The following is a 25,457-nucleotide window of genomic DNA, read 5'->3' as shown; positions in this document are numbered from 1 at the left end:
GTTACTAATTAGAGGCACTTACCATGATGCTTTTGATGATGTATTAGCTCTGAAGTGCTGGTTAATGAATTTGATCAATACTCTCCGTTGCTAAATAATTTCACGTGCTGAGTGATTCATCACATGCTCCCTGTAATCGATACGAGCGGAACTAGTTGTATGTGACCCCTTGTTTGACGTTTTAGGATATGCTAGTAGCCGGCTTGCAGAATTTTCAAGAATATGTCTTGGAAATATGTATCATTTTCATAGGTAGAAAAATGCCAGATGGTCAGTCAGCGCCCAAAGGGTTAAGGTTGCTGCTTTTTTTTTTTCCGAAATGGGTTAAGGTTAAGTCAGCGCCCAAAGGGTTAAGGTTAAGGTTGCTGCTGACTATATGTTCTCACTTACACACGGCCTCAAACTCTACCGAAGTGAACTACTCTCATGATCGTGATTCGTGACCTTGTCAATGCCGTTGTGGCAAGCTGCTATTTCGTTGGTCACTATTGCTACTCATTCCATCTTTGTTTGCCGGTGAGAGCGGCAAAGCTTCCGTCAGTTGATTTTTGGGATGGAATGTTTGCTACTGTTTGTTTGTTTATCCAGAGGAGAAGGCTCTATGGCCATGGGTTCATGATTTCTTATTGATGACTAGGGTATATGTACATGGTGTATGGTGAATATATGAGCCTGTTTGGAGGCACCCCCCTCCTACGGATCTAGGCAATAGACATCGAATGGATGGCACCAGTTCTCCAATTCTAATACTCCCCGTAATCTGACAGGAGTAGTGTTTGATACCTTGATCAACTCCTCCAAAATGTGCTCTAAAGTACTAGTTAACACATTGATGTTTTCTGGGTTTGAGGTTACTAATTAGAGAAACCTACGTACCATGAGGCATTTGATGATATATGAGCTCGGTCTTTGCTTCAGAGACTTTAAAAATGCAAGAACAGGAAAGGCGCATGATTGCAGTGTGAAGGCCACTCTAATTCTACAGAAGTTCATATCCACTAAAATTTGTTTGACTCCGTGTCATCCTACATTTTGATACAAGCAGGAACAAAGGAATATGAAAAAGATGTTGGAAGTGGATGTTAGGTTTCCTATGAAGTCTAGTGCACAAGATTTCTCAGAAAATATTCCCATGGGATTTAATCCTATGAATCAAACAACCACCATAGGAAACATTTCTAAGCTTGAATTCAGGAAAATTCCTAGGCAAATCCTTCAAATCAAAGGGTCCCTTAAGTGCTCACAGCTAAGGCATTTGATGAATACTCTTCAATACTAAACGGTTTCACGTGTTCAGTATTTATCTGTGTTACACATAACTGTCCTTCTAGTAATCCAGTTCTTCTTTCTTCTTTCCATGCCTACCTACGAAGGAATCAAAGGTGCATACATACATGCATATGGAATAGCCAAACATCACCCCCCCCAAAAAAAAGAGCTTCTAACGGCTCATTTTGGAGCTGCACCAGTATGGATGGTAGGCCAACTCACTCTGCCAAGCCTCACATGTCTCCTTACATCTAGACGGAGCAAGACGTACAGGACGACGCGGTACCCAACCGCCATCAGGAGCAGAACGAGGAGGTTCACCCACTTGGCGCCTGTCGACGACGAGATGTCATACGAGCCTCGGACGGCCTGCACTCCAGGGATCGTCCTTGTTGCGCCGACCGCGAACGACGTACCGACATACTCGTTCTCGACCAAGCCCTGCAGCATTGCTCGTTAGCATGCCAGATCATGCGGACACCAGACGACCCAAGAAGAACATAAGCTACTTACCTGGACAGCATACGTGTGGAGCGACATGTAGGACAGCGGGTAGTTCCACACGGGAGAAGGTATTGCTTCTCGGATCCGGAAATATCCAGCCACCAGCATCATGATAACCTGAATCAGTTTGTCATGGTTACTTAATGTTGATCCATTCAATATTGGCCTACTTGAAAGAAGAGAAGGATGTGAACTTACATATAAGCAAATGAGGGTTAAGGTGCACTTATAAGTTTCAAGCCAGATGTACGCGACAATCATCATAAGCGCTTCATTCGCCAGCAGGCACATGAAGATGGTGATTATGAAGTACATTAGGAAGTTGAACTCATTCCTGAGGCCTATCAGAAAGTAGAAAACCAACGAGGACGAGATGGACAGCAGAAATAGGAAAGGGATGCTCGATAGGAAGTGGCCTAGTAGGAAAACCGATGTCCCAGAATGCTGATTTGCATCCTCATGGGAATATATCTGCATAGGAGGAAACACTATGTTAGTATATTATGCATCATACTTGATATTTTATATGATTTTGGTGTTTAATGTTTTTCGAAACAACATATTCTACATTGAATTTGAGTACATCATTCAGCGATAAACTACAATTGCATTGGTTGAAAAAATAAGAACTATTCAGAAGGCAGTGGCCACAATGTTGCAATTCCATTTTAAAGACTTAAAAAACTGACCTTGACTTCATCGATATGAGCAGGTACTCCACAAACACTTAGAAGGATGACAAATGAAACAAACACAAAAATTGAAGAAACCCGAACCTGTCAAAACAAAGCAATCTCAAGCATCAAGTCATAGATTTAGTAAAATTGCTCGAAAAATAAAAACAGCCAGTAAGTTGAAACGTTATAAGGCAGTTGTACTAACCACTACAGATGACAATGAATGGCCAATGTTGATAAACATTGTGCCGATTGACAGGGCAAGAAGCATATACAAGACAAGTCTGCTCCAGAAGTACTTCCAGTCTCTTGACATGATTATCAATGATCTCCAAGTGAGAATCCCAACTCTTGCTGCATCACTAGCTCTGCCTTTAGCTTTCAAGTAAGGACCTTCCTGCATCACAACATGTAGAAAAAAATGAGAGGCTTGATAGATGTAAAGCCATGCTTTTTGAAGGGACATGTATATGCAACAAGTTTTATGAGGGTAGTATATGCAATATGCAAATAACAATTTAACATGGATTTCTCAGATATTATTCAAGGGTGTAGGACAGTAATACCTTCTCAGTCAATTTCGCAATCATTGATTCAACAGACGCAGATTCAGCCGATGATTTGTAAGTTGCTTCTAGTGTCCGGATTGCCACAGCAGTATCCATGCTCACTGATGAGAAATCCCCTTGATCATCCTGTAAATAGCTACAGAGGTTTTAATCTCTTACAATAAAGGTACATATCTCCATGGAGTTGAGTATAAAGACTGAAGGAAAAAATCAAAATTTATGTTACAATAAAATCAAAAGATACCTGCAGATTTTTGCACATGGCTATGATTCTGTCGAAGTCGGTATTGATTGCCCGCAAGAAGTGGTCAGTTGGACTTTGCATGATTGGACATGGAAACCCAGCGTTTGAGAAGTGCTACAATAGAAAAAGGCCAAGTAAGAAGAGTACAGAAAGCCATACAATGAGGTATTGAAAAAACAGGGTCATCAACAGCAGGAAGAAAGAAAGTCACTATAGGACAATTGAACATGAGTGCTATATAATACGGATCATATAAGAAAGTAGAAACTGCTCTCAGTAATATATAGTTTTTTTATGGAATATCTTGTGTCAATACTACTTTCCGTGGGCTTATTAGTTTGTATCAATGCAACTTGGACACAGACATCGGTGATTCAGTGAAATTAAGCAAATAGCATCTCACTCAATTAGCATATCATGTTATTTGAAAGTAGCTTAGATGACCCTTGCATGTAACTAAAAACATTCAGGAAGTTAAATCTGTCCACGTAATTGGATACCATCGTTTCACTAAAGTAATAAATAAAAGATTAGCCTATTCACCTGCAGGCAAGCCAGTGTTTCGCCAAAAAAGAGGGTATTCCCATTTGAAAGCAAGCAAATCCGATCGAAAAGTCCAAAAACTTCAGTGCTGCTTTGATACATTGTGAAGATGACAGTGCACCCCGTGCTTGCAAGTTTCTTCAGTGTTACCATCAAGAGGAGTGCAGAAACACTGCATCAAAAGAAACAAAAGGAGAAGTCACATAAATGCAAGTGCTTTAATCTACAGGTATTGCTATACCATGGGAAAAAAATCTTGTGACAAGACTGCACTAATGCCATACTATGTCATGCTTAGTAGACCGAAATAGTAGTATAAGCTTAAACATATACTTTTCCTCACTAGCGGACACATGAGCAGCAGGTACTATTTTTCAGTAAGAATCTGAAGAGGTAAATATAACTATGTATAGAGAGGAGAAACAAACCTGTCAAGGTGATACAGAGGCTCATCGATAAACAAAACATGTGGCCTCATCACAAGCTCTCTCGCAATGCTGACCCGCCGCCTCTCACCAGTCGGAAGCCTCTTCGCAAAACAATGCCCACCAATGAGTTTGTCAGCATAGTCACCCAGTGACATCGCCGCAATTGCGTCGTCCACGGCGGCCTTCTTCGAAGAGAAGACGTCAGGAAGCTGCAAGAGCGCCGAGTAGTACAACATCTCCCGTACTGTGAGAGACTCAATTAGCACATCATCCCGATCGACATACCCCTACAAAGTGCTCCAACAACAGTAGCGCATCAGTTTTCAGCAATGTAAACATATGAAAAACTGATGAAAGCCATCACTGACGAAGTGTGATACATGTGCTAAAGCACCAAGCAATGACATTTGGCCAATATGTTGGGCAATGAATCACAGTAGACTTGAGGACGAGCTTACGTATGATCCATATGGTAAGGGTGACTTGACGCCATTGATGAAAACCTCACCATACATCCGCTCGGCGCCGCGTAGCCTCCCTGAGTGAGTGAGCGTGTGAGACAGTGAGAGCTATCAATTAATATTCAGTAACAGAACTACAGAAGCTCGAGGTGAATCAATCAGTAGGAGTGGGTAACCTGCGATGGCTCTGAGGAGGGTAGATTTGCCGGAGCGGGCGGGGCCCATGACGACGGTGAGCGTGCCGGGCAGCGCGTAGCCGCTGGAGCCCTTCACGGCGCGGCCGGAGCAGTAGCGGCGCCCGCCATCCCGGACGGAGACGGTAAGCTCCTTCCAGACGAGGGCGGCGCCGGCCACCTTCCTCTCCCTGAAGGCGGGGGCGGGAGGCTCGGGGAGGGAGGGGGATGGTGACGGGTAGGAGCTGCTGGCGAGGGAGGCGGAGGTGAGGGTGTGGGGACCGGCGGCGGTGATGTCGTCCCCCCAGTCCGGGGAGTCCTCGAAGGAGATTGGCCGGCCAGGCCTGGGGAAGTAGTACCTGCGCCCGGCAGCCGCGGCGGCGGAGGGGCTGCCCGCGGAGGACGAGGAGCTGCGGTACTGGTCCGACGACGACGGCGCCTCCATTGTCGCGCGAACCAAGGATTAATCGGCTCCCGGCCGGCGAACAAGATAGCGAGAGAGAGTGGATAGGTGAGAGACTGTGGGAGCAGAAACTTTGCTCCGCTTTGCTCTGTCTCTAGGACGCCGGCGCCATTGCCGCTGTGGCTTTTCCGCTTTTGGTGGTTTCTTTTTCTTTGTCTAAAGGAAAGAAACGATTTTTCTTGAGCGTTCGGAGCTGCTTTAATGGAGTGCTGCTGCTGCTCTCCCCGGAAGAGAAAGATGCTGTGCTGCAGCGGCAGAGCAGAGTGGGAACGAGAGGGGATGGCTCACTTCGCATAGACACGGAAGCCCGGCTTGCCTAGGGACTCGAGCAGAAGAGGAGTACTGTAGCGTCGTCACGAGGAACGAGGAAGACGACGAGTCGACGATGGACAGACAGGCTAGCTCGCAGAAAACAAAAACAATTAAGAAGATAGTTCCTGATTAGTAGTAGTAGTAGTAGTAATAACAAAGAATTTCGTTAGACTAAGTAACAGAGCAAAGAATTTATCTCCAAATGTCCAAACCACTGTTGTAAAATAGACAGACATGGGGGGTGGCAAAAAGAGAAAGGATCGAACAAACGAGCCTTCTTTTTTCTCCACCCCTTCCTTCAGATACAAGCTAGTTGGAGATTCCAGCTACTGGCAAGTTAGCAATTCTTCTTGGGAATGACTTTTACATGTACTGGTTACTACTACTACTCATGTTTGCAGTTTCATACCATGAACTACTACTCCCCGTGCACCCAACACCAATGATGCCATGCATTTCCTCCTGAAGGACACAACTCACATTGATGCTGCCTGCATCAGTTTCACTTCAACGTCGTTGATGGCTATGCTCTGTAATCTGTGTTGGCCAATCTCTTCAAGATACTATAGTACTAGGTCACGTGTGCTCGAACAACAAGACAACCCTTGAGTACCAATATCAGTCAATATTTAAAGCTTACCTGATCCTTCTGGATTCAGACAAACATTGTAATAAACTGTAGGATCAGCTAGATTCAATCAAGTTTAGTAAATAATCAGCCACATGTGTGCGGCGCAGATCTCCATGACACACACATGTGTGCAGTACGTTTCATCCGTGCTCCAACAGCCAGCGGATCAAGTCTTATTAACTTACTATATAAGCATTGCATTGCAAGGTGTGCTAAGACCAAAAGGTCAAAGTGTGTCATTTGGCCTCTGGTCCGCTCCGCCTCGGGTAGCCTCCTGGGTTTTGGAGACGTCGCGAACCGTGCCCTCTCGTCGGCAGGAAGGTTTCAGCTCTTCGTTTAGTTTATTTTCGGTGTCTTCTTCGAGATGTTGAGAGGTGATAAAACAACGGCTACTTTCTGAATCAAAATAAGTTTCTCCCCGTGCTATCCTCACTCTGGTGGTGCATCTAGCACCGACGGAGGGCATGTTGAGTTGTGTGTCCGGCGGTTCTCTCGTGATCCAGTCGTCTTTCGTGTTTGATTGTGTGGTTTTAGGTCACTCTCTTTCGATCTATGATTGTCATCATTGGCGGTGGTTGCTGCTCTAGTGCGATGGTCCTTTGGGGCCTTAGCACGACAACTTCCCGTCTGCCTACTACAACAAGTTCTACTACGACAAATTTTGCCTGGCTCCGGTGATGGAGGGGCGAGGATGGCGGCGCGCCTTCGGCTTGCGCTAGTGTTTGTAGTCGTCGCAAGTGGTCCAATGAAATATTTGTAATTTTTATTACTTTTAGGCATCTTTGTACTTATGTTGATGATTTTTAATAGAACGGTGGAATTTTCGCAAAAAAAAAGTGTGGCATTTGGCACTTCGATGGTCCACCCAAGAGGATGATGCTTCGGTCCTGCTTTCCCACAGGCAACCCCAACAATGGACATCATTTAAGATCCTAATAGTATCTACAATGGTTCATTTATACCGGTCCCCGAATAGGCCAGCGGCCACAACAACCTCAAACTGCAAAAAAATCGACGCAGAAAACATATATAAACATAATTTACATAATATATAGGGCCTAGAAGTGGGCCCAAAAGTTCAGAGTTGGCAGGAAAAAAGGAAAACAAATAATAGTGTGCAGGCATGTGGTCCTTCTCGCTGGCGCCGCCAGCTTTTAGTCCTCCTCACCGAAGTCGATGAAAACCTACAGCGGCGGCCACACATTGGCCGCCAGAGGAGGCAGTAGTAGCTGCTTCGCTGCGAGCGGTGTCGGCGCCTCCGTGGCCTGCTGCGAGATGTGGATGGCCTCCATGGGGCCAATCCACTTGGCGCGCACCACGGCCTTTGAGATGGACATGGAGCGCGCGACAGCCTCCTCCCCTGTTCGATCCGCCTCCTCCATTGGCTCGTACTCCACGTCGTCGTCTTCCGGATGGCGTCGTCCTAAATGTAGGCCTCTCGGGAGGAACACCGACACCCACGGGAGCGGCTCCATGTATTGGGTGTTATAAGGGTATATTGCCCCTATGTGTGGTTTTCATAATTAATGACAATTCCTATAGACTAATATTTTTATTGAGTTTATATGAAGAAATGTTCCACGGGTAAGCTTGTATTCCAAGTGTTGGATTCAAGTATGGATGTCATGAAGATAATGATATATCTTGAGTATTGGCATCAAGATCATCTATTTGAAGATAAGAATATAATATGATCAAGATCTTGAGAGTTTGATTTCAAGAGAAAAATTCAAGATATGGTCTAAGTTGATGTGATGATAGTCTGATGTGTTGAGCTATGTGTCCAAGCTTACCGCTGGCTTAGACTATAAATAGCCATTCTTCCTCCTTGAGGATGTTATGCCAACTATTCTTTGAGCTACGTTTCTCTACACCATTCTTGAACCTTAAAAGTTTTCTTCCTCTTCCATCCCTCCATTGATTCTTGCATCTTCCTAAGGGATTTAGAAGAGGACATCTAGATCTACAATCTCCATGAATCGATTCCTCTAAGTGAGGGGAACTCTTGGGATCTAGATCTTTGAGTCATTTTTTTCTTCCTCTCTAATTTCTCCCTAGGATTTGTTGCTTTGGTAGGATTTTGGTGTGAAGGATTTAAATATCTTTGTTGTTCTTGATTTGCATCCTTGCATAGTGTTGATCTCTCCATTACGATTTGTTCGACCGAGAGACTCGTGAGCTTTTACTCATGGAGGGTGACCTCCTAGTTGGCTTGGAGGTTGGTGCTTCGATGAACTTTTTGTGGAAGATTTTAAAGAGGTCCGGGCTTCTCCTTCGCACGGCTGGTGAAGTGGTTGTGGAGCTTGCCATCTCCGGAGTGGAGGAAAAGATAGCCAAAAGGGAAAGGCCTTTGTCCTTCGTGGAATTGGCTTGGAGAAGAAGATGAGCTTTCATGGCGTTCGGGAGACCTTCGTGGTAGCCCGCATCTCTCCAACGTGATGTAGATCCGGTGGCTGGAAGGCGCAACGGCGTAGGATCTCCCAACGGCAAGCTGGGCCGCGGGTGGGAACGGAAGGGACGGGAACCTGTTGCCTGCCAAAACCCACCGGCGAGCAGCGAAGAGCAACACGAAGAGCCGGGAGGCTCCCAAGACTGCTGGTGGGCCCTGGTCCCTCGGTCAACGGCCCGCAATGCTCCGGCACACGTCCCGACGGTCGCAAGGACGTGCCACCTGACCTATACCTGGTCAGGAAGGTGTTGGATCGCTTCGATTAGTTTACTGCATGGTAGACACGTAAACATTAAATATGCCTCGATCGGCTCTCAGGTTACCCTGCTCATCGGCTCAAAGAGCCGATTGACCCATGGTTCATGTTAGATCTTGTAATAACATGGGTATCCTGCTTCAATAATATTAAGCTAAATGGATCTACGATAGTTTAGGGTTTTCACCGTATGACCGGAACATCCTACACGTAGTTGAGCCTAGCAGATACGAAAGATGATGGAAAACTAACCCTAAAAGAGGCCTAAAAACCAACATGGAGTCGATTCCCGGAACATCCCTTCTAAGATCGGCAAACCATACCCAACGCACTACCGGATTGTTCAACCCGTTTGCAAGGCCTAACCATACGGATATCAAACTAATCCTTAAAAAACAAGGAGCAACTATAACAGATCAAATCCACTAAATAAAGACGAAGCAAGATGCCGCCTTACACCTAAGATAGGTGTAAGGGCGGCTAGACATCGAGGGGCAGCATAGCTAAGCAAGCATATCAGAAGAACAACGATGCATGCCCCAAAACATCTACGATAAGTAGTGTTACTCGCCATCAACAAGGCTTCGATACGAGCAACACCGGATAACGAATAAACCTATATCGCCTAGATCGCAAGATGCGATCTAGGCAACATGATGCTTACCGGAAGAAACCCTCGAAACAAGGGGTGGCGATGCGCCTAGATTGTGTTTGTTGTGAACGTGGTCCTCCTCCTTTCTCAATAACCCTAGGTACATATTTATAGTCCGTGGACTTTCTAATTCGGGAATAAACCTAACCGTGTACGAGCTAAACTCTATCTCTTAATTCTAATCTACCATAATATACAGATACACGGGCAATCTAGCCCAAAATGTCCTACGAGGCCGATTTAGAGACACTTCATGCGCACATCCTCCAAGCCCATCTCAATTACGGCCCATCTCCTGCTCTGGCTAAATTCTGGTGATAACACATGCCCCCCTGGTTTTGGTAATGATAATTTCAAAACCACTCTGTTTTTTCTTCGTAGGGTCACGTCGTGGCAGAGCAGAACCGTCACAGTATCCTTCATCATGATGCCTTGCCTTCTCAACTTCTCTGCACGATTTGACAGTTTTGGCAGCATGTCTTCGAAACTGCCACAGCATTGAATCGCCTTTCACTAGATCCTTTTTATTTAAACTCCTCCGAGCCGTTTTCTTCCTCATCGCCTCCTCATCCTCTGTTCCTCTGTAGCACTCGAAACCCCTTCTCCCACCATGGACTCCTCCTCCTCCTCTGCCTTCTCGGGCCTATCCTTCCAATCCTCTTCCTCCAGCGAGCCGGAGCCAGAATTCGACCTGATGACAGCGTACGAAGCCCTCGCCCCGGAATGGTGGGACGAGAGGGATTGGATCTTCACCGACGGGTCAGAGGACGATGCCTCCCTGACGGACGGGGAGGACAACCTCCAATTCCTTGTGGATGGGGGGTTGGAGGAGGAGAGTGACGACGACCTCTTCTCCTGGGACGGCTTCTCCTCTTCTGACGAGGAAGACGAGGAAGCGGAGGAGGACACCTCCTCCGACGAGTACCCGCCGGCGAAACGCTTCCGCGCCGGGTCGGAAGACAACGACGACTACGACGATGAAGATGAAGACGAAGCTCCCGCGGAGGGCTTCAGCAGCGACGAGGAGGATATCGCCGGCAACAGTACCGATAGCGGCGCAGACGGCGACGACGAGGGCAGCGACGGCCCGTAGATTAGGGATTCGCAGGGCTAGTAGTAGTGCATTAGGCAGTAGATCATCCTTTTGAGAGCAATCGGCTCTTTCTTTGTAAAATCCCTCTTTTGATCAATGAAGAGTACTTTTCCAATTTTGACTTTCCAATTGTGCAATTCGATTCTTCCGATTGTCAAAGTAATTCTTCCGATTGTCAAAACAGGTCAACGCTCCAAGGACCGATAGCAAAGTATCGGTCTTTCATCGTCAAACGCCAATAAGGCCAAACTCAATGACCTAATTAGACAGGTTCAAGCAAACATTCCTCAAATTCAGACTGTAACTTGATACCTAATAACCCACAAGTATAGGGGGTGTATCGTAGTATCTTCGATAAGTAAGAATGTCGATCCCAACGAGGAGCAGAAGGTGTTGACAAGCAGTTTCGATGAAGGATTCACTGTAAATGCTCACAGACAAGTATTCCGGGGGTTTTGATGTAACAGATGAATAAAGTACAAGTAAGTAAAATGCGAGAGAAATAATTGCAGCGAGTGGCCCAATCCCTTTTAGCACAAAGGACAAGCCGGTTTGTTTACTTATAATGACCAAACGTTCTCGAGGACACACGGGATTTTAGTCTAGTGCTTTCGCTACATACGGCTGATTAATCTTCATTGTTTTGATAAGTGTTGTGTGGGTGAACCTATGCTAATGTACCGCCCTTCCTAGGACTAATACATACTTGTGATTATACCCCTTGCAAGCATCCGCAACTACAAGAAAGTAATTAAGATAAATCTAACCACAGCCTTAAACTGCGAGATCCTGCGATCCCTCCTGCATCGATATACCAACGGGGGCTCGAGGTTTCGTCACTCCGAGCAACCCCGCAATTGGCAAACGAGTACAAGATGTATTCCCCTAGGCCCATAAATGGTGAAGTATCGTGTAGTCGACGTTCACACGACACCACTAGAAGAATGACACCACAACTTAAATATCATAACATTGAATATTACTCAACCATAATTCACTACTAACATTTAGACTTCACCCATGTCCTCAAGAACTAAACGAACTACTCACGAGACATCATATGGAACATGATCAGAGGTGATATGATAATGAATAACAATCTGAACATAAATCTTGGTTCAACGGTTTCACTCAATAGCATCAATAACAAGTAGAAATCAACACGGGAGAGTTTCCCCTATCAAACAATCAAGATCAAACCCAAATTGCTACAGCGGTGACGAGGTGCTGCGGTGGAGATGGCGATGATGATGATGAAGATGATGGTGATGGCGATGGAGATGATGTCCAGCTCGATGGCGGTGACGATGGCGTCGATTTCCCCCTCCCGGAGGGAATTTCCCCGGCGGATTCCTGCCCGCCGGAGAGCTCTTTTCTCTCTGGTGTTCTCCGCCCCGCAGAGGCGGCTGTAACTCTTCGTGAGGTACCCTCTGTGGCTTAGGTTTTCGAGACGAAGGGTTTCGCGAAGAAAAGGAGGCGAAAGGGGCTGTGGGGCCCCCACACCACAAGGTGGCGCGGCCAGGCCATGGGCCGCGCCGCCCTATGGTCCGGGCCCACCTTGGGTCCAGGCTGGCTCTCCCTTACGGCTTCCTTCGTCATCCGGAAAATAGGATTTTTGGTATAATTTCCTTCCGCGAGTTGATCTTCCGAAATATTGCGTTCGACGGTGCTTTTTCTAGCGGAATCCCGGCTCCGGTGCTCGATCCTCCAATAATCATGAAATATGCAAAATAGATGAAATAACATAAGTATTGTGTCCCAATATGAAATATATCAATGAATAACGAGCAAATTATGATATAAAATAGTGATGCAAATTGGACGTATCAACTCCCCCAAGCTTAGACTTCGCTTGTCCCCAAGCGAAACCGAACTCGGTAAACGGGACCACATGTTTATGGAGTGAAGAGTCGATAAATAAAATACGGACAAGAAGCATCATATTCATTCACACAAGACATTATAGTAAACAACTTCCTCATATAACTCAATCTTGAAACAAGTATAAGGTAATCACGAATAAAGGTGCATAAGAAATCATAATTGGTGATGGCAAACTTTGTTCTTGGTCAGAGAACGGTTAACAGATTATACTTATCTATTGAGCAGCGCTCTCATATTAAAGCTTATGGTAAACTTGCATACTCAATCATATTAATCATTGATGACTTTCAAAGCTATATTCATTCAGGTAAAACTTGTACTAAACAAGGAAGAGTAAAGACATGATGAAGCAAATCACAATATAATAGTTTGATCACAACAACTAAAATGCTTGCTTGAGATGGAGGGAAATAGGTTTACTGACTCAACATAAAATAAAAGACATGCCCTTCGCAGAGGGAAGCAGGGATTAAATCATGTGCTAGAGCTTTTTCAGTTTTGAAATCATATAAAGAGAATAAAAGTAAAGTTTTGAGAGGTGTTTGTTGTTTGTCAACGAATGGTAGCGGGTACTCTAACCCCCTTGCCAGACAAACCTTCAAAGAGCGGCTCCCATATTATTTTCATTTTATGTGGCACTCCTTCCAACCTTTCTTTCACAAACCATGGCTAACCGAATCCTCGGGTGCACGCCAACAATCTCATACCATGAAGGAGTGCCTTTTTATTTTAGTTTTATTATGATGATGACACTCCCCCCAACCTTTGCTTACACAAGCCATGGCTAACCGAATCCTTCGGGTGCCATCCATCAATCACATACCATGGAGGAGTGTCTAATTAGGTTAATTAGTTTGGGACTGGGAATCCCATTGCCGGCTCTTTTTGCAAAATTATTGGATAAGCGGATGAAGCCACTAGTCCATTGGTGAAAGTTGCCCAACAAGATTGAAAGATAAAACACCACATACTTCCTCATGAGCTATAAAACATTGACACAAATAAGAGATACTAAGTTTTGAATTGTTTAAAGGTAGCACATGAAGTATTTACTTGGAATGGCGAGAAAATACCATGCGGTAGGTAGATATGGTGGACACAAATGGCATGGGTTTGGGTTCGAGGTTTGGATGCACGAGAAGTATTCCCTCTCGGTACGGGTCTTTGGCTAGCAAGGTTAAATAGCAAGCATAAGAGTTGAGGGAAACAAACAAATATACATGTGATAGAAACAATCATGCATCTTACTTGTAAGTACAAACAGTTTTAACTTCAGAATACTAAGCTAAGAGCTGATAAGAAAGATAATAACATCTTCTACATGTATTTCCTCTATTCTTCTTAAACTCAAAGTGTTGTTGCTATTGACCATTGCTAAGTTTGCCAAAACCAAATAGATTTACTCAATGCTCCCAAAGTGGTACCAATACTAAAATCAAGATCAATCATATAGTAGAAATTGCAAACTAAAATAAGGTGTGCAATATGTAAATGATAAGACTTCTCATTAATATTTCATAACGATAACTCACGCCAAGGGATACATAGATAACCAACTAAAGGAGAGATACTTCCAAACTGCAACCCATCTTATATGATAACTTCCCTACCCATGATATGACACTACTTGACAGTAAAAAAAAATAAAAGATAGTGATGATGTGATACCGCGGCACTCCCCCAAGCTTGGAACAAACCAAGGGGATGCCAATACCGATGATGAATTACTCCTTCGGCGATGGTGGTGATGAATTCCCGTCTTCAGACTTCCAAGATAGAGGCTCTCCATCAACAAATGACATCTTGGTCTCGGGAATCCTGAAACTAGCAGCACGGCTTATGTGTTTAAACCTGTTTTCATACTCACGATTCGATTATGAACGTCATAGAGTTGAGCTTGGAGTTTGTTGGTGGTGTCATGAAGTGAGAGGATGTCGCCCCATAGCTTCGCAGTTTCCTTCTCGTGTTCAGCAATGAGTTCAGACACGATCTTGTGGAAGATATCCACTTCACGCTCGGCCATCTTCTTGTAATTGAAGACCTCTTGTTCTAGCTTCTCCATCCTATCTTCCAAGCTTCCTTCTCCTTTGGGACCCTGAACATCTTTGATCTGCAGTTTTCCCTCGACGAGCATCAACTCCTTTGGGTGCATCCTCAGCTCCTCCATGTACAAATTGCCAACATCCTTGCAGGAGCTGTCCTTCGGAGTTCCCGACGAAGACATGATGGCTCTAGATCCGAAATAAATCCTGGCAGAAACAGCTTGAAACAAAACACGTCGAGAAAACGATATACGGACCTCCAGGGGTCCGGGGGATTATATAGCAAATATTTTCACGACAAAAGGAAAGTACCAGATCGGACCAGAGTCGGAAAGGGGCGACGAGGAGGCCAGACCATAGGGCGGTGCGGGCCCAGGCCAGGCCGCGCCGGCCTATGGTGGCACGCCCTCGTGCGTCTTTTCCACTCCGTTTCGATCTCGTAATTTTTCATATTTTCCAAAAACAGCAAAAATATTGTTCGGAAGTAAATTGCGAACTTTTCATTACCAGTACTGTTACCTATTCAAAGTCGAGTTCTGGCGGACTGTCAATTTGTCCTTTGATGAAAGCCTCCGGTGTTTCCACTTGAATAATATCAACATCAACATTATAAGAATCACCCGAGATATAATGCTTGAGTCTTTGTCCATTCACCACTTGCGTAGCATTGCCTTGGAGAGAGCTAATTTTAATTGCTCCTGAACGATACACCTCCTCAACAACATATGGTCCTTCCCATTTCGAGAGTAATTTCCACGCAAAGAATCGAGACGAGACCGGTACAATAGGACTTTATCCCCAACATTAAACTCTCTTTTGATGATCCTTCTATCATGCCATTTCTTAACTTTCTCTTTAAAGAGTTTAGCATTTTCATAAGCTTCACTTCTCCATTCATCTAGAGAACTTAATTGCAGCAACCTCTTATTACCGGCTAGTTTAGGATCTTTATTTAGTTATCTAACAGCCCAATAAGCTTTGTGCTCTAGTTCTAAAGGTAAATGACAAGCTTTTCCGTAAACCATTTTATAAGGTGACATTCCCATGGGATTTTTATAAGCAGTTCTATAAGCCCAAAGTGCATCCTTCAATTTACTAGCCCAATTCTTTCTAGATTTATTAACGGTCTTTCCCAAAATAGATTCAATCTCTCTATTTGATAATTCTACTTGACCACTAGTTTGAGGATGATAAGCGGAAGCAATTCTATGATTAATACCATACCTAGCAAGAGTTTTTCTAAAACCTCCATGAATAAAATGAGAACCTCCATCAGTCATAATATATCTAGGCACTCCAAATCTAGGAAAAATAATGTCTAAAAGCATTCTTAAAGAGGTCTCACCATCGGCACTTTTTGTAGGTATGGCTTCCACCCATTTAGTAACATAATCAACGGCAACAAGTATATGAGTGTTACCTTCGAAGACGGAAAAGGTCCCATGAAGTCAAATCCCCAACAATCAAATGGTTCAATAACAAGAGTATAATTTATAGGCATTTCATTACGTACGGAGATATTACCAACCCTTTGGCATTCATCACAAGATAAAATAAACTTTCTCGCATCCTTGAAGAGAGTTGGCCAATAAAAACCTGATTGTAGAACCTTTTGCGCGGTTCTTTCTCCGGCGTGATGTCCTCCATAAGCACTACCATGACATTTACTCAATATCTCTTGTTGTTCATATTCGGGAACACACCTTCGCAGAATACCATCCACTCCTTCTTTATATAAGTGTGGGTCATCCCGGAAATAATGCCTCAAGTCATAAAAGAATTTCCTCCTTTGCTTGAGCTGAAAAGGTTGGAGGCAAGTACTTGGAAACAATAAAGTTAGCATAATCAGCATACCAAGGACTGTCTCGCGAGCTCACCTTTATTACAGCCAATTGTTCATTTGGAAAACTATCATTAACGAGAACAGGATCATAAGCAATATTTTCCAATCTAGACAAATTATCGGCAACAGGATTATCAGCACCTTTCCTATCTACAATATGTAAATCAAATTCTTGCAAAAGAAGTACCCATCTAATAAGCCTCGGCTTAGCATCTTTCTTAGTCATAAGGTATCTAATTGCAGCATGATCAGTATGAATCGTAACTTTTGAATCAACAATATAAGATCTAAATTTATCACAAGCAAAGACTACAGCTAATAATTCTTTTTCAGTTGTAGCATAATTTCTTTGAGCAGCATCAAGAGTTTTACTAGCATAATGAATAACATTCAGTTTTTTATCTACTCGCTGTCCAAGAACAGCGCCTATAGCAAAATCACTAGCATCACACATAATTTCAAAAGGCAAATTCCAATCGGGAGGTTCAACTACGGGAGCGGTTGTTAAGGCTTTCTTTAGAGTTTCAAAAGCTTCCTTACAATCATCATCAAAAACAAAAGGTACGTCTTTTTGAAGAAGATTAGTAAGAGGCTTTGAAATCTTGGAGAAATCTTTAATAAATCTCCTATAAAACCCAGCATAACCAAGAACACTACGAATACCTTTAACATCCCTCGGATAGGGCATCTTCTCAATTGCTTCCACTTTAGCTCTATCAACTTCAACACCTCTCTCAGAAATTTTATGTCCCAATACAATTCCTTCATTAACCATAAAGTGGCATTTCTCCCAATTAAGAACAAGGTTAGTTTCTTCACATCTCTGCAAAACTTTATCAAGATTTCGCAAGCAACTATCAAAAGAATTCCCATAGACGGAAAAATCATCCATGAATACTTCCACAATACTCTCACAAAAGCCATGAAAAATAGCAGACATGCATCTTTGAAAAGTAGCAGGAGCATTACATAAACCAAAAGGCATACGCCTATAAGCATAAGTTCCATAGGGACAAGTAAAAGTGGTTTTCTCTTGATCTTTAGTTTTAACAACAATTTGTGAAAACCTAGAATAACCATCAAGAAAACAAAAATGAGTATTTTTAGACAATCTTTCTAGCATTTGATCAATAAATGGTAAAGGGTAATGATCTTTCTTAGTAACTTTATTAACTTTTCGAAAATCAATGCACATTCTATACCCTACAACTACTCTTTGAGGGATGAGCTCATCATTATCATTAGGCACAACAGTCATTCCTCCTTTCTTGGGAACGCAATGCACGGGACTAACCCATCTACTATCGGCAATAGGATATATAATACCAGCTTCAAGAAGTTTTAATACCTCATTCCTTACCACCTCCTTCATCTTCGGAATTAGACGACGCTGATGTTCAACAACGAGGCTTTGCATCATCTTCCATATTAATAGCATGTTGACAAATAGAAGGAGAAATCCCCTTCAAATCATCAAGAGTGTAGCCAATAGCTCCTCGGTGTTTCTTCAATATTTCCAATAACCTTTCTTCCTCAATCTCTGAAAGCTTAGAACTAATAATAACGGGATATATTTTCTTATCATCAATATGAGCATACTTAAGATTATCGGGCAAAGGCTTTAAATCAAAAACAGGATCTTCCTTTGGTGGCGGTGTTGTACCCAAATCTTCCACCAGGTAAATCATGCTTGAGAATAGGTTGGCGAAGAAAAATTTCCTCAAGCTCATCTCTTTCTTTCCTAAAAACTTCACTCTCGCTATTCTCCAAATGTTGCTTGCAAAGGATTATTAGGAACAAGAACAATAGATGCACACTTGCTCCATTTTAAAATCATCACTAGGCAAATCAGCTTTATAAGGAGTTTTGGTAAATTTAGAGAAGTTAAACTCATAAGATTCACCAGCAAATTTAGTCAAAATTTTCTCTTTCTTGCAATCTATAATAGCTCCACAAGTATTTAGAAAAGGTCTACCAAAAATGATAGGACAATAATCACTAGCAGCGAGAACCAAGTACCAAAAAGTCGGCAGGATATTTAATCTTACCACATAGAACTTCCACATCTCGAACAATACCAATTGGAGAAATAGTTTCTCTATTAGCCAGCTGAATAACCACATCAATATCTTCAAGTTCACAAGAATCAATTTCGTGCATAATCTCCGTGTAAAGCTCATAAGGAATAGCACTAACACTTGCACCAATATCACATAAACCATAATAGCAATGATCACCAATTCTAATAGATAGCATAGGAACACTAACTTGTTTGGGTTTATTAGGATGTGAAACAATATTAGAAGCATCTTCACGAGAAAATAATATGACCATCCTCCACATTTTTAGTCACAAGATCTTTAACTATTGCAACAACGGGTTCAACTTTTATTTGTTCTTCGGGTTCTACGGGTTTCTTTTCACTTTTATGAACCGCACTATTTATAACGAGTACTCCTTCATTTTAGCGGGGAAAGGAGTTTTTTCAATATAAGCTTCGGGAATAACATGATCGGCGGTTTCAACTACAACGCATTTATTAATAGATGAATCAATTTTATCTTTATACGGTTCATGATACTTATCAAAATTCTTCTTAGGCAATTCATAATGAGAGGCAAAAGCTTTATAAAGATTTGCGGCAACTTGAGAATCAAGACCATATGTAGCACTCATATTACGAAATTTATCAGTATCCATAAAAGCTTCAATGCATTTATAATCATAAATTATACTCGATTCTCTATCCTTGTCGTTCTCCCAACCTTCGGTATTTTCTTGGATCCGATCAAGAAGGTCCCTTTTAAACTCTTCTTTGTTGCGTGTAAATGATCCGGAACAAGAAGTATCCGGCAAGGTCTTGTCTTGAAAAGAAAGTCTTGCATAGAAATTATCAATAATAACATTACCAGGAAGCTCATGAATGGGGCATTTGAGCATTAAAGACTTCAATCTCCCCCAAGCTTGGGCAATACTTTCTCCATCATGAGGCCAGAAATTATATATGCGGTTACGATCTTTGTGAATTTCACTTGGAGGATAGAATTTAGAATAAAATAAAGGCACAATGTCCTCCCAATCAAGAGAATCACCATTCTTCGACAATTTATACCAATGCGCCGCTTTACCGGACAGCGATATAGAGAATAGTTTCTTTCTAACTTCATTCATAGCAATACCTGCACATTTGAATAACCCGCATAATTCATGCAAAAACGAGTAAATGATCACCGGGATGGACAGTTCCATCCCCTTCATAGCGGTTATCCATAACACGTTCAATAATTTTCATAGGTATTTTATATGGTATCACTTCCTCACCTGACGCCTCATCCACTACCGTTGCAGTAGTAGTAGATTTCCCAAATAGAAATTGAAGAGAAGACCTCTCCATAATGACTTATAGCGACGAGGCAGAAATAAAATCAGCACAAACAGTAAATGTTTTCCTTACCAATTCCACTTACCAATAGCGCTTCACTCCCCGGCAACGGCGCCAGAAAATAGTCTTGATGACCCACAAGTATAGGGGGTGTATCGTAGTATCTTCGATAAGTAAGAATGTCGATCCCAACGAGGAGCGAGAAGGTGTTGACAAGCGGTTTCGATGAATGATTCACTTGTAAATGCTCACGAGACAAGTATTCGGGGGTTTTGATGTAACAGATGAATAAAGTACAAGTAAGTAAAATGCGAGAGAAATAATTGCAGCGAGTGGCCCAATCCCTTTTAGCACAAAGGACAAGCCGGTTTGTTTACTTATAATGACCAAACGTTCTCGAGGACACACGAGATTTTAGTCTAGTGCTTTCGCTACATACAGCTGATTAATCTTCATTGTTTTGATAAGTGTTGTGTGGGTGAACCTATGCTAATGTACCGCCCTTCCTAGGACTAATACATACTTGTGATTATACCCCTTGCAAGCATCCGCAACTACAAGAAAGTAATTAAGATAAATCTAACCACGGCCTTAAACTACGAGATCCTGCGATCCCTCCTGCATCGATATACCAACGGGGGCTCGGGTTTCGTCACTCCGGCAACCCCGCAATTGGCAAACGAGTACAAGATGTATTCCCCTAGGCCCATAAATGGTGAAGTATCGTGTAGTCGACGTTCACACGACACCACTAGAAGAATGACACCACAACTTAAATATCATAACATTGAATATTACTCAACCATAATTCACTACTAACATTTAGACTTCACCCATGTCCTCAAGAACTAAACGAACTACTCACGAGACATCATATGGAACATGATCAGAGGTGATATGATAATGAATAACAATCTGAACATAAATCTTGGTTCAACGGTTTCACTCAATAGCATCAATAACAAGTAGAAATCAACACCGGGAGAGTTTCCCCTATCAAACAATCAAGATCAAACCCAAATTGCTACAGCGGTGACGAGGTGCTGCGGTGGAGATGGCGATGATGATGATGAAGATGATGGTGATGGCGATGGAGATGATGTCCAGCTCGATGGCGGTGACGATGGCGTCGATTTCCCCCTCCGGGAGGGAATTTCCCCGGCGGATTCCTGCCCGCCGGAGAGCTCTTTCTCTCTCGGTGTTCTCCGCCCGCGAGAGGCGGCTGTAACTCTTCGTGAGGTACCCTGCGTGGCTTAGGTTTTCGAGACGAAGGGTTTCGCGAAGAAAAGGAGGCGAAAGGGGCTGTGGGGCCCCCACACCACAAGATGGCGCGGCCAGGCCATGGGCCGCGCCGCCCTATGGTCTGGGCCCACCTTGGGTCCAGCTGGCTCTCCCTTCTGGCTTCCTTCGTCATCTGGAAAAATAGGATTTTTGGTATAATTTCCTTCCGCAGTTGATCTTCCGAAATATTGCGTTCTGACGGTGCTTTTTCTAGCAAAATCCTGGCTCCAGTGCTCGATCCTCCAATAATCATGAAATATGCAAAATAGATGAAATAACATAAGTATTGTGTCCCAATATGAAATATATCAATGAATAACAGCAAATTATGATATAAAATAGTGATGCAAATTGGACGTATCAATACCTGATCATAATATTCTGTACCTCTAGAGTCGATGGCTGCGCATCGGCTGTTTTATTCTCAAGTCGATGTCTGTGCATCGGTTGTACCTAGCATCATGTTGCTTTGCACGTATATTTCTTCTTATCAGCCGATTTCATACATCGGCCCCCATATTCCATTGTTCATCATCCCCATACTTGGGAAGAGAATTGTTTTTTTTTACTGGCCGATTTCGTGCATCGGCCTCCATATCTTACTGCCCATCATCCCACATACTTGGGAAATACTTCTTGAGATGCTGGCCATTGACGGCCACTGGGAACTTCACACCATCCAACTGCTCGAGCATGTATGCATTCCCCTTTAAAACTTGGTCGACTCTGTACGGTCCGTGCCAATTTGGAGACCATTTACCATACGCTTTATCCTTAGTCCCCAACGGCAACACAGCTTCCCATACCAGATCACCAACGTGGAACTCCTTCGGCCTCACCTTCTTATTATATGCGCGAGCTACCTTGGATTTGTTCTCCTTGATTTTCTCAAGCGACCATAGTCTGAGTTCCGTTATATCCTCAATGCTGGTCAAGAAATCGGTAATCGTTAACTGCTCGGTCAGCTTGATTTTAAGGATTAATCGGAAATCGGACTATTAACTGATTTAATCGGTCGACTATTAATCGGTGAGGATTTTTCAAAATGGCAGGTTCCGAAATAAAAAAAGATACTATATTAACAAGTAAACTTGCAAAAGAGCACAAAAATGAAAGTTCCAAGAAGTATTACCTTTAGTGCTTCAAACAAGGTTTTACTTGGCCTTTGATTTGAGCTATGTGTTGCTTCATCCTATTGACCCCTCCTAACATCTCTTTTCCACACACTGGCACCAGACTATTTGCAAGTCGTCTGGATCAATCAAAATTGCAAATTTCCATGCCATAACATCCGAAATCCTCTTAAGGTAGTGTGCGAAATCTGAAATTGGCTCATCCCTAGTTAAATATTTGCATAATTAGTTCAAGAATGATCGATCTAGGAAGGTAGAAACTGTATGAGAATTATAATATTTTGCAGATTGAACAAAAATACTTGACAAGGCAAAATGTCTAGCTAGGCCTTAGGCATCTTCTTTGCCAGCCCGTATGACCAGCTAATACAATATTAGAAGTGGATATTTCATATTTCTAATCCCGTGAACTGTACAGGAGATCAGTAATACCGGATTAGCATCAGGACAAGAAGTCTCGACTATATTTTGCTTTCGCCCTTTTATTTTCTGTAGACACACGCGAGGGCTGTCCGTTCCAGGTTATCTACTAGTGTTGTAAGAGATTGAGAGGAATAGAATGGGCATCATACCGTCGATTGGATTCAAAGGGGCGGGAGTTCTTGGAGCAGTTGAACTGATGCAGAAGGTCCTGGCTCGGAGAGAGGCTGGATCAATCGAGCAAGGAACACCACAGTCGATGGAGAGCATCTGCGCAAGTCTGGTCTCGCGATCCTGGACGGCCCGAGGGCGACGAGGAGAGCAACGGGCTGCCCGGACTCCTTCCCCTGGGGATGGCGACGAGCAGTGTGCTGGATGCGCCCGCCGGAGACCGGCAATGGGGCGGCGGCCGGTCAATCGCAAATGGGCGGCGGTTCAATAGCAGCAATGGACGGAGAAATTAACGCGAGCCTCGGGAGCGCCCACCATTTATCGAGGGCAGGGGAAGTGTGCGGGAGGCTGTGGGTCGGGCGGAAGGACCATAACTTTGACGCTTGGGATGGACGAGTAATCCGTACATAAGGCGTTTAATCGGCTGTCAGACCGATTAAGCGGTCCCAGCGAGTAACCATGGCGATTCGACCTATTCTACACGGTCCACCCACGATTACCGATTAAACGTCCGATTAATCGGTTAATCGGCCGATTTTTTGAACATTTTGTCACTCATCAGGGCTGCATATTCTTCAGTTGTTAAATCATTCTGAAACGTAGTCCGTCTTGAACCAGCCGTGATTTCCCAGGGCAATACAGCTTCTTGTCCGTAGACCAGATGGTATGGCGAGGTCTTTACTGCTCCATGACACGACATGCGATAGGCCCACAAAGCCTCTGACAATACCTCGTGCCAACGCTTAGGATGCTCGTCGATTTTCCTCTTAATCAGCTTGATAAGGCTCTTGTTGGACGCTTCAGCCTGCCCATTCGCCTGAGCATAGTATGGAGACGACCGGATCAGCTTAATTCCCATGTCCTCGCAGAACTTTCTAAACTCGCGAGAAACAAAAACCGAACCTCCATCGGTCGTGATAGTGCAGGGAATCCCGAATCTATGAATGACATGCTCCTTCACGAGACCGATGACATCTTTCGATGCTACTGCGACTTCATAGGGACGGCCTCCACCCACTTAGTAAAATAATCTGTAATGGCCAGAACCCACTCATGGCCTTTGCTCGATGGAGGATGAATTTTGCCGATCATATCCATGCCCCAACCTCGAAATGGCCAAGGCTTGATGATGGGATTCATCGCCGATGCAGGTACCATCTGAATACTCCCAAACTTCTGACATGCTTGACACCCTTTATAGTACTTAAAACAATCCTCAAGCATGGTTGGCCAATAAAATCCTGATCGCCTGATCAGCTATTTCATCTTATGAGCCGATTGGTGAGTTCCACAGGCGCCTTCGTGTACCTCGTGTAAGAGCCGATTTGATTCGGCTGGTCCCAAACATTTGAGGAGTAACCCTTCTAAAGTCCTGTAAAACATGTCATCCCCAATCAGGACGTACTTCATGGCCTTGTATCTTATCCGTTTAGGTGCCCCCCGAGCCGAATCTTTCAAGTAATTGAAAATATCGGCTCTCCAGTCGTCTGGTTCCATGAACTGCACCTGAACATCGGTTCCATCTGCTACGTCCTTGTATCCTGATGCCATTTGTGCGAGATCGTTCGCCTCGGTATTCTGCGACCTTGGGATCCAATTGAAATTTATATACCTGAACTGTGCCATCAGCTCACGGCATTGCATCCATAATGGGAAGAGTGACTCGCTCTCACATTTGTATTCCTCCGTGAGTTGGGAAATCACCAATTTGGAGTCTCCAAAAAGTTCCACTGCTTCTGCCCCGGCTTCCAATAGCAACTCCATTCCCTTGCATATTGCTTCATACTCAGCGACGTTGTTGGTGCAAGGGGTAGGTAACCTGATGGAAAAGGAATATGTTGCCCCCCGGGGCGACACGAGTAGAACGCCGATGCCGCAACCATCCTCACAGACCGATCCATCGAAGAACATGGCCCATGCACGCATAGACAGCGCTGCTATATCAGTGTTTATTCGTTCAGCAATAAGATCAGCCAACGCCTGTCCCTTGACTGCTTTCGCAGGCTGATACCGGATATCAAATTCCGATAACGCAAACATCCATTTACCGAGTCGGCCTTTCAACACAGGAGCCGACAACATATGCTTGATGACATCTGATTTGCATATGACGATAATTTCTGCGACGAGCAAGATGTGCTTGAATCTTGGTGCGGGTGAAAAACGAACGAGAGGCACAACTTCTCGATTTCGGGGTACCTCGTTTACGCATCCAACATCCTTCTGTCGAGGTAGAAAACCACTCTCTCCGAGACCATCATAAACTTGCACCACCACGAGGCGATGGAGGTGTCGGCTCATCGACAAGTAAATGTAGAATGGCTCTGTCTTCGCTGTGGCGGAACCAACACGGGTGGCTTCGTCGGATACTCCTTAATCTCGTCAAATGCTTGCTTGTTGCTCGCCCCCAGCGAAACTCCTCATCAGATTTAATTTTCACCAAGCCCATGAATGGCTCGATTCGCCCTGACAGATTGGAGATGAATCTTCTGACGAAGTTGATTTTGCTGATGAGACACTGGAGTTCTTTCTTCGTGGTAGGTGGTTTCATCGTTCGCACTGCCTCTTGGCTTTTCA

The 25,457-nt window shown here is 43.9% G+C and overlaps 1 protein-coding gene across 1 annotated transcript; it reads right to left on the bottom strand.

The window, feature by feature from the left end:
* Positions 1-1,449: 1,449 nt before the first annotated feature.
* Positions 1,450-5,313, bottom strand: LOC124696677 (ABC transporter G family member 3-like). The gene is made up of 11 exons (XM_047229367.1): positions 4,872-5,313; positions 4,693-4,772; positions 4,235-4,521; positions 3,807-3,978; positions 3,264-3,377; positions 3,017-3,145; positions 2,656-2,847; positions 2,463-2,549; positions 1,972-2,244; positions 1,783-1,890; positions 1,450-1,710 (listed from the first exon to the last, which is right to left on the bottom strand). The coding sequence occupies exons 1-11, from the start codon at positions 5,311-5,313 to the stop codon at positions 1,450-1,452; spliced, it is 2,145 nt and encodes a 714-aa protein (XP_047085323.1).
* Positions 5,314-25,457: the final 20,144 nt, after the last annotated feature.

Source organism: Lolium rigidum, chromosome 3 (assembly GCF_022539505.1).
Source record: "Lolium rigidum isolate FL_2022 chromosome 3, APGP_CSIRO_Lrig_0.1, whole genome shotgun sequence".
NCBI lineage: Eukaryota > Viridiplantae > Streptophyta > Magnoliopsida > Poales > Poaceae > Lolium > Lolium rigidum.
This window is presented reverse-complemented; position numbering and strand designations above follow the sequence as displayed.